This window comes from Rhagoletis zephyria, unplaced genomic scaffold, assembly GCF_001687245.7.
Source record: "Rhagoletis zephyria isolate East Lansing unplaced genomic scaffold, Rhagoletis_zephyria_1.1 Rzeph_scaffold_12798, whole genome shotgun sequence".
In the NCBI taxonomy this organism is placed as follows: domain Eukaryota; kingdom Metazoa; phylum Arthropoda; class Insecta; order Diptera; family Tephritidae; genus Rhagoletis; species Rhagoletis zephyria.
In genome coordinates, this window is record NW_016169871.1 from 456 (window position 1) to 10,831 (window position 10,376).

The 10,376-nt window shown below is 35.9% G+C and overlaps 1 protein-coding gene across 3 annotated transcripts in view; it reads left to right on the plus strand.

Moving 5' to 3' along the window:
* Window positions 1-4,823: 4,823 nt before the first annotated feature.
* sws (patatin like phospholipase domain containing sws) overlaps window positions 4,824-10,376 on the plus strand; it is a 10,143-nt gene continuing 4,590 nt past the window's right edge. For 2 of the 3 annotated variants that reach the window (XM_017634128.1, XM_017634129.1), the window contains exons 1-7: window positions 4,824-5,601; window positions 5,670-6,296; window positions 6,368-6,594; window positions 6,679-7,244; window positions 8,093-8,511; window positions 8,592-8,867; window positions 8,942-9,128. In XM_017634128.1, the coding sequence (XP_017489617.1) occupies window positions 4,894-5,601; window positions 5,670-6,296; window positions 6,368-6,594; window positions 6,679-7,244; window positions 8,093-8,511; window positions 8,592-8,867; window positions 8,942-9,128 (3,010 nt within the window). In that variant the 5' untranslated portion in view covers window positions 4,824-4,893. The remainder of the gene's footprint in view (window positions 5,602-5,669; window positions 6,297-6,367; window positions 6,595-6,678; window positions 7,245-8,092; window positions 8,512-8,591; window positions 8,868-8,941; window positions 9,129-10,376) is intronic. The other variant, XM_017634127.1, reaches the window with a different exon arrangement.

A 10,376-nucleotide genomic window follows, 5' to 3' on the forward strand; every position in this document is an offset into this window, starting at 1 on the left:
TCAGTAAACAAGTGGCGCTACGAACTATATTTTTGTAAAAGAAATAAATTTAAAATAAATAAAGAAAAATTAAACGGTGAAAACTTCTAAGAAGTAGAAGTAGTTCTTTATTATTTGGCCAATGATGTACATACAGCAGTGTTCACAAAAATAGCAGCGCGTAATTGTAAGTATTTTTTACAAAAAATATAGGCACTTTGGCGAAAAAAATAAGACATTTTTAAAAAAATTGCGGGTAGCATTTTACAGGCCTTTAAATTTTAGTATAATACAGTGCACATTTTTGAACTTTTGTTTTAATATAGCCACGCCCATTTCTAGAATATTCTTTGATTGAAAAAGTTGTGATACAAATGTTGTTAACGAATCGATATTCTGCCGAAATCCGCAATAAAATCTGCGATTTGCAAACTTTAGTCCTACAATTGCCACGCCCATTTTGAGGGGTTTGTCGCCTTAAAGAAAAATCTTGCCGTACAAATATTATACCTGGATAGGTATTCTATCGGATTCTGCAATAAAATTTAAATCCTTGCAAAAACTCGATGTTTAACACCTTACTAAATATATCTCAACATAAGTTTTGGAAAACAAATTACAAAAAATTGTTGATTCTCACAAAATAAACCATCTCGTCATAAAGAAAAATATTCTAAAAATAGTTCTTGAAAAACCCCCCTCTTTTGAACCACGTTTTTTATAGAGAATTAAACAAGGATTACGATGGTATAATTTTAAATCCCTAATTTACTTTAGGCCAATTTTGACCATCTTATAAATAGAAATATGTAGCATTTATTTCTTTAGCTTTAAAACGAGATATAACAATTTGAAGGAGCGAAAAAGCGAAAAAAAATTCCTCGAACACGTGTTAGCTTATTTCNTAGGCCAATTTTGACCATCTTATAAATAGAAATATGTAGCATTTATTTCTTTAGCTTTAAAACGAGATATAACAATTTGAAGGAGCGAAAAAGCGAAAAAAAATTCCTCGAACACGTGTTAGCTTATTTCATGTATAGAACCCATAAAAAAAAATTGTAAGCCAATCGAAAGTGTGACACCAAATTCGGTGTCCGATATGAAAAACAATGTCTCATATGGAAGAAAATGCCTAGTACCCCCAGAAAAAAACCTATTAAAAATTCCGCGAACTCGTAACCACTTGCACTTTATTATACTAAACTTTAACGGGATATAAAACTGCATACATATTACAACAATTTTGTAGAAATTTAATACTTTTTACAGAAAGTTTGAAATTTGGTTTTGTATGGTTTTTGATTTAATCAACTAAATATTTTTATATGAAAATATAAATATAAAAAAGGTATACTAGTTCTGTGCATTTAACGATTTATGTAGCGAAAAAGGTACTTTTTTCGTATACATAAATGCAGTATTTTGGAAAAAACCGCAGTATCCTTTTTTGGAACCACAAAAAAGTATAGATACGAGCATAATGAATACATATAAAGTAAAATAAAATAGTTTTTCGAAACCTACCACATTTCCTTGCTTTTGAAATTCATAAAATATTAATTAAATTATGATTTTATTATAAGAATCGCTGAATTATTCTCCAGTCGCATTTGATACCTTATTGCGGTTTCTCTCTCACATTGGCATAGAATTACGAACGTTCAGCGTTCACTTCCTAATTTATCAAAAAAAAAAAAACACATACATACTACTATTTATGTGCATGCAAATATGTTTATGATATTAAATTCCATTTGTTTGTCATATATGTTGCTACAAAAACAATTATTTCGCTGCTTAAATAAAACGTAAACAACATTTAATGCGCAGTCTATTTATTACACACACACACACAAATATAAGCAACAACAAATTTGAAGCCTATAAGCAAACTAATCAAAACAACAAATATGGATAATAATATCTGCGAGTCAAGTGCAATTCTTTTGAAATTCCTTATTTAAGTACATGTTACATGCTATGTATAGTATGTGTACTAAGGCAAATTAAATTGAAATCGACTTCAAAGCTAATCACAATTTGTATTTGTATACACTTTTCTACTTTTAGCTACATACATAATTATTTGCATACATGCACCTTTGTAAGTAAACAAAAATAAATCAGCGATACACTGAAAAGAACAACAACAACAAACACTGTTCGCCTGCACCTCAGTTTGCATTGCAGGCAGCTGCAACTGCTTGCAAAAAAAAAAGACGGAAATCAAGTCATAGCAAAAACAAATAAGCGATCCCCGTCTATCGCTTTAAGCACTTGTGTCATCGCCAACGTTATTGCCTCCCAACACTTTTACCACCGCCACCCACCTATTTTGAGAAATAAACAAAACAAAATTATGTCAACAACCCGCTCTTCTCTCAATGGCAATGCCAAGTGCTGCTAGTATTGCGGCTGTAGTTGTTGTTGTTATTATTATTATTTTTATTCTCGCTGCTGCTTGTGCTGTACCCCCTTCATTTCTAGCCCGTGACATTCAACACACACAAAGCAATCGTAAATTCTGTGTGGTAGACTGGTTGAGGGAGGACCCTGTAATGATATGCCGAGCCCTCCACTAATAAGCGTGTTCTGTAGATGTACTGATTGAACAACATCTGACGACATAGAGCGTTAGTGACGTACATACATACGTATGTATCTACATATCTGGGAAGTCGCCAAGCATATACTTAACACTAGTCTTAATGCTACGCAATAAAATCGTTGTTTTTTGTTTACTTATTAACAATTCCGAAAATATTTTTGAATTTAAAGTGTTTCATGATTTGCGCAACGAATAGGAAAATAAAATAGCTGGGTGAGAGTAATATATGTACTTACATATATATTTTGTCTTGTGATAAAAAGGTATAATATACATTATTATTGTTGAACACCCCTATGTATTTCCTGAAATCAAAAAGTAAGTACTGTACGGAAACTGAAACTGAAACGATTGCTTATCTAGCTTCCCTACAATACTTCATACACTGTGAAAATTTGGTCAGTGTAGACTTACCAGGTCAGAAGGAAGGCCTAACCAGTTGGTTCATCTCTCTTCTTGTATATTGGGCTTTGAGGTTTTAATCTTCTGGCATGTATTCATCAGACCAAATTGTCGCTTATCCCTTTGGTATTGCTTATGACCCTTCGTACACAAGGCTACGCAAATCTTCGATACTAATTTTCTATACCTGCCGTCGCAAGTATCTCTTAGCGCATACGCCTTTGAATCGTAATACTCGAGTTTCTATTCGGCTATCCGAACCTCGCTAGGTCGAACCTTACCAACAACGATCAGCCTCTCCATTGCAGGAGGCGTATTTGTAAAATTAAAAGGAAAAATAAAAACACATTTCCGCCTTTTTTTTGAGAATTCCATTGAGTTCCAACTACTCAATTTTGGCTACTTTCTTTCGTTTATTTAATATTTCTTACTTTTTTATGGAAGTACTATCTAACAAAACTTTTTAATAATTTTGGCATACTTACAGTGTTATAGCCCATTCCGTTTCTGTATAATAACGTGCAAAACACGTTTTTTTTTTTGATAATTTTTTTTTGCTGACGGTGTTACGCAGTTTCTTCCATACAATGTAAATATTTATGTTTGAAATTTTTTTATACATATTGAAAAAATGCTTTTAGACTAAACCCACACCGAAGACGACAAAACGTTTTTTTTTTTTGTCGAGCGACAAGAAAACATTTTTTTCTATCCCATTTGTGTCGTGTTACGATTCACTTAGTATTTATGGGTTGAATAATAAGAACTTATGTACTTTTGCTCTATACGACACCTAAAAATGTTTTGTCGTCTTCGGTGTGGGTTCAGCCTTAGTCTCACAACACATAAAGTTAGAACTGTGCATCTATATTTTCATACGTTTATCGCGTTTTAGGCTTTCAGTGATTATAAAACAACAGTTGGTGAAACCCTGTGGTTATCGCAGCACATTTTATGTGCAGTGAACGTTGTACTTGTGTACATATGTGCATACATACAATGATTCAAAAGTCTGGAAGTGCTAATTTTTGTTAGATATTCACCATGTGCTTCAAGTAAAATTTTTTTTATTTTTTATACAAATTTTGTTCATGGTTTAACCAATATTATCTAAATAAAAGTTCACACTAGATACAAAATTTAGCAAAGTTTCATCAAAATTGCGAATTTTCTAATCTGAATTTTTAGAAAATGTTCGGGTATGCCGCTTTATTATACCTCATAAAATTTTAGTATAGTAAAGTGCAATTTTCAAACGTCTAAAAAATTGCGTTCATTTTTAATTTTTTTAAGGCGTTTTGCGCTTTTTTCGTATGCAATAATGGCGGTTCGCAAACAACTTTCAAAAAATCAACGCCAATTTTTACATTGAACTTCCATTATGAAAGAAAAAATGGCAAAAGACCGGTGTCAAAAAAATTATTAAAAAGCAACGGGAATTCTTAGTTGCTTCAAATATGCACTGCAATATTTAGTTTGAAATTTTTATGAAAATAATGAATAGCCCAAAATTTTGTATAAGTAAAGTTTTAAATTTTAATTAATATGGATTTGGTTTAAGCATAGACAATAGTTTTATAGAAAAAATAAAAAATTTTAATTTGAAAAACATTGTGAATATTCAAATATGCTCACCACTGGTCACTTTATATTACATACAGTACGAATGCCTAGTTAAATCTAGGATACTATTTTCATTATTATGTTTATGTTAAGTAATGTACATATATAAACTCTATATATATCTGTAGAACTGCATCATTAACGACTTTTTTATAATATTTTTGATAATTGCCCTTTTGTGAAATTTAATTTTTTTTTTAACTATCGTTGTTTAATTTAATCTCGCTTTTCTTTGATGCCTCATTTTTTAGGCGTACTTGTACATATGCGTGTCCCTAATGACACTCATCGTTATCGGCTGGTATATATTCTACAAACGATGGCAACGTAATAAGGAACGACAACTGCAGTTGCTAGCACAAATGCGCGACTCTTCGTCTGTGGGCGCGGGCGATATGACTGGGCTGCGTTTCCGTAAACGCGACAAAATGCTTTTCTACGGCCGTCGAATGCTGCGTAAAGTAAAGAACGTATCCGGCCAGGTGTACGGCGGACAAGGACGCAAACGAAAAGCAGTGATGCACTTCGCCAAACGTATACTGCAACTACGGCGGGAAAACATCCCAATGCTGCTGAATACTGCAGAGCCTCCAGCTGAGTATCTACAAGAGGCGATAGAAGGCAGCGATCGCGTGCCGCCTGACGCTCTCTATATGCTGCAAAGCATACGTATTTTCGGGCACTTTGAAAAACCGATTTTTCTGAAACTCTGTAAGCATACAGAAGTGCTGACGCTGCAGCCTGGTGATTTTCTCTTCAAGATTACTGACTCCGACGATAGCGTATTCATTGTGCAATCCGGTTTAGTGCATGTTTTCATATCGAACGCTGACGGCAGCACATTGTCGTTGAAGACTGTGAAGAAGGGCGAATCGGTGACATCGCTTTTGAGCTTCATCGATGTGTTGTCGGGTAATCCAAGCTTCTATAAAACCGTCACAGCGAAGGCAATGGAGAAATCTGTTGTTATACGCCTACCGATGCAGGTAAATATATAGTATGCTGTTTCCATAGTAGTCACTATCATTTTTATTGTATTCATATTCTCACGTAGGCTTTCCAAGAGGTATTCAACGAGAATCCCGATATTATGATACGTGTTATCCAAGTGATTATGGTGCGCTTGCAACGCGTACTCTTCACAGCACTGCGTACATATCTCGGTCTAAATTCGGAGTTAGTTCAAAGCCATATGCGCATTAAGAAGAGCGCTGGTGCCACAATTTTGAAGACGTCGCCGTTGTTAAGACGCTTCACGCACCCAGACACAATACAGCACTCTTTGTCGGATTTTATGCCGCCACCAGATATGTTGGTTGACTTGGCGCATGACTCGGAACGTCACATGGGCATACAAGCGGCGCTGCCAAATGCGCAGCAAACTGGTAATGGCGCTAATGCGAATGGTGGTGGAGGTGGAGGTGGGGGTGGGCAGCCGACACTTGCGAATTCGCGAGCGAACAGCATTGGTAATTTGGTAACGCGTCGCTATTCTTTGGTACACGCCGAAGCGTTGGCGAATGCGGCCAGTGCTGAATTGGCCAGCCTGCGCGGCTATGCATTGGACAGTTTCTTACGTGAACTCGGCTTGCCGGAAGAGGATCGCACGTTCATAGATCCTTACGTCGAATTGTGCGAAGTGGAGGCGAATATTCCATTGATCAACGAAGGAAACGTGGATGTGAGAAATGAATTTACAGTAATGTTATTTGATTTTACAGATTTTTTAATGCTTTCATTTCACATTTCAAGGATATCTGCATTTGGATTGTTCTCACGGGCGCTTTGAATGTGTATCAAAGTAGCGTGGATGTCACACGCACCGTAAAGACTGAACGTTCGGATGTGTATATTTACACGGTGCACCCAGGTGAAATTGTTGGTGGACTCGCTGTGCTGACGGGCGAGGCAAGCACGTACACAATAAAAACCAAATATATAACCCGACTTGCTTACATACGACGTCCTGGCGTTTATGCGTAAGTTCATATTATGTAAATTTTCCAACGTTTGTATGTAGTACATATATGTTTGTAAATTATGGATTTCTTTGTGTCGTATAGAATAATGCGCGAGCGCCCTCGTATCGTATTGGATCTCGGCAATTGTGAAGTGCGTCGTCTCTCGCCGCTGGTACGGCAATGCGATTATGCGCTCGATTGGATTTTCCTAGAGTCTGGTCGTGCCGTCTATCGACAGGAGGAGAATAGCGATAGTACTTATATTGTGCTAAGTGGACGCATGCGTTCTGTGATAACGCAATCAAGTGGTAAAAAAGAAATAATAGGCGAGTACGGCAAAGGTGATCTTGTGGGTCTCGTGGAAATGATAACGGAGACATGTCGCACAACCACAGTGATGGCTGTACGCGATTCAGAACTTGCTAAATTGCCGGAAGGCCTTTTTAATGCTATCAAATTGCGATACCCGATTGTTGTAACAAAACTCATAAGCCTTTTGAGTCATCGTATATTGGGCACGATGCAGACGCGCCATGGGAGCACAGCGGCGCCCTTGGAGGCGAATCCGGTAACACACAAATACTCTACTGTAGCGCTGGTGCCGGTAAGCGATGATGTACCGCTAACAGCATTCACCTACGAGCTATATCACTCATTGTGCGCAATAGGTTAGTAAAGTAAGAAAACGAAAAACAAAATTTAATTTACATATCGTTGTGGAAATTTATAAGGGCTCGCAACTTTTTTTTCGAAAGGCGATTTTTTTTCATTTCTAGTAGCTTATACTAAACCACATCGTCTCTAAACATTTCAGAGCCATAACTGAAACCCCATCGATTTCATGGCACTTTTAAAACAGCCCTACGCTCCGAAATGTATGTGTTGAAGGTTTGGTTTTGCTTCTGTAAACAATGGATATTGTTTATTTAGAATTCGGCATAAGTCACTTCATGCCTCTGGTACATTAATGACCGGTTACTTTTATCTGGACGCGTCCGTTATTCGTTCAACTTCATCAACCAAAGGTGAAAGGCTTTGTCATTACTTTATGACAACAGGAAGATTTATAGATGCATTCGAATAAGAGTAACCGGCCATTTAAGCACAAAAGGTATGTAGTGACTTATGCCACTTTCAAAAACTATAGTAATAATATTTTGGCGCTCACATTTTTGCTAAGTATTTGGCCGAGCTTCTCCTTTAATTTGTGATGTGCTCTTCATAATAAAAATAAATCTTTTTCGTGATTTGCATAGCAGAGAACAGAAAATGATGTCCAATACTCAATGTATATTTAACTTCTGCGGATGGATTAACAAGTATACATTTATAATTAGTTTACTTATTTGTTTTAAATATGTGCGAGTATAATTTTTAATTTTAACCGTTTTGTAAATTGCATTTGAGGAAGAAGTCGGAATATTGCACACAAGCTTTTCAAAATGCTTTCTTCCCTTCTGTATCAGCAGACTCGAAAAATTTCAAGTTTTTTTCCCCTTTTCTTCTACATCTTCAGGTCCCACTTTGCGTCTAACATCCGAAGTGGTTCGCAAACAGCTCGGCATGCACATATTCGAACCCAGCAACGAATATCGTATGACCTCTTGGCTAGCGCAGCAGGAAGATCGCAATACCATCACTCTATATCAGTGTGACTCTTCTCTCAGCGCTTGGACACAACGTTGCATGCGCCAAGCGGACGTCGTACTTATCGTGGGACTTGGTGATCATGCGCCAATCGTTGGTAAATTTGAACGAGAAATCGATCGTTTGGCTATGCGCACACAAAAGGAGCTCGTACTGCTTTATCACGAGTCGATTAATGCGAAACCGAAAAATACACTGCAATGGCTGAATGTCAGGCCCTGGGTGACCAAACATCACCATTTGCAGTGCCCTAAGCGCATGTTCACGCGCAAAAGTCAATATCGCATTGTAAGTGAAATTGCTAGCATCAGCAGATTTATATTTAAATAAAAAAATTTACATTCAAATTTTTTTTTTATATCTCACAGAACGATCTGTACAGCCGTGTATTAATGTCCGAGCCAAATATGCATTCGGATTGTTCGCGCCTGGCACGTTGGCTGACTGGTAACTCAATCGGGTTAGTTTTAGGTGGCGGCGGTGCACGCGGCGCTGCACATATCGGTATGTTAAAGGCTATACAAGAAGCTGGTATACCGGTAGATATGGTGGGAGGTGTTAGCATTGGCGCGCTAATGGGTGCACTCTGGTGTTCAGATCGTAATGTAACAGCCGTTACACAGAAGGCTCGGGAATGGTCAAAGGTGCAACAATTAAAAACAATTATAATTCAACTAATTAACTTACTTTTGCTTTGCATTGCATTTTTTTTTTGCAGAAAATGACAAAATGGTTCCTGCAATTGCTCGATCTCACTTATCCAATTACATCGATGTTCTCTGGACGTGAATTCAACAAAACCATTCGTGATACCTTCGGTGATGTGGCCATTGAGGATTTATGGATTCCGTATTTTACACTAACGACTGATATTACCGCAAGCTGCCATCGCATACACACAAATGGTAAGTTGATTTTGCTTCTACATACGCGCGCTTCCCCTCTTTAACTATCATTTCATGCTAAACACAAATAGAATATAAATATTTATGAAAGTTTCGAGTGGTTTTCGTAAACACAAGTAGGATGTAAGCGCTGGCGTTACCCACCTCTTTATAATTTTTTTTCTTAATTTTAATTATTGTCTTTGTATGCGGTCGCGTGACGTTAATTCGACCGCATATGGTTATTATTTTTCTTTAAAGTTTTTATTGCACAGTCTTTCTTGCGTTAAAAAAAATATATATTTGATGTAAAATTTTATCCCACCATTTTATTTAAATCTAAACTTAAAGAAGTAAATTAGTTAACTGCATAATATACGCTTATTTCCTCCTTACATTAAGAGGTGCCGAAAGACCTAAGTGCGACTACTTATGTTTCAAAAGCCTGCGCGACCGCTTTAAGTATGTATAAACCGTGAAAAATTGGCAGAATTCACTTTATATAAGATTTTCATTTTTGACATATTCTGAGATTTTTACATTCCGATATTTTATACGTCATAGTTCTGTTGTATACCTATATCTTGTTATATTAGCATAACGCATTGATACGCCGTTGAACTTCACGTACAGTGAAAAGGAAAGCTTTCCTTCGAGAAATAGTAAAAAAAAAATAAACATAAAACGCCGCCATTTTGTATGCAAAATCGTAGTAAAGTAGATTAATATTTATCGATACATGTACATACATAGTTTTGCATGACTTGTAAACAAACTCAGTTTTCATATTAAATTTAAAAAAATTATAATAATTTTTCAAAATTTTTAAGAATGTTTTCTAAATTGAGAATGTTTTTAAAAAATGCTGCTTTTGATTCATTTAATAGAAAAAATCGTATTAAATTGTACGGTAGCATTTAACAATTAATTGTTAATAACTTTTTTAAACAATTAACAAGATAATTGAAAAATTAATTGATTAACGCCCAACACTGCTTTGAGGCATGGTGTAATAATAAAAGGTATCGTCAGTAGCGACGTGTTTGTTGTAATTTTGACAAGTTCGGGGCGCTTTGCTTTGCAGTGTTGTCTATTCTCCTTTATATACTACTATTATTTAGGAAAATAGTATCTAAAATACTACATTTTAGTAACTCGTTTCATCGCGATTGTTTTTTCAGAAATTAGTGCTTTTATAACATCATTAATATTTAAAATTGCTGGATTTGTCAAATTTTTGTCAACAAAATGTTAGTAAATAAAAGATAT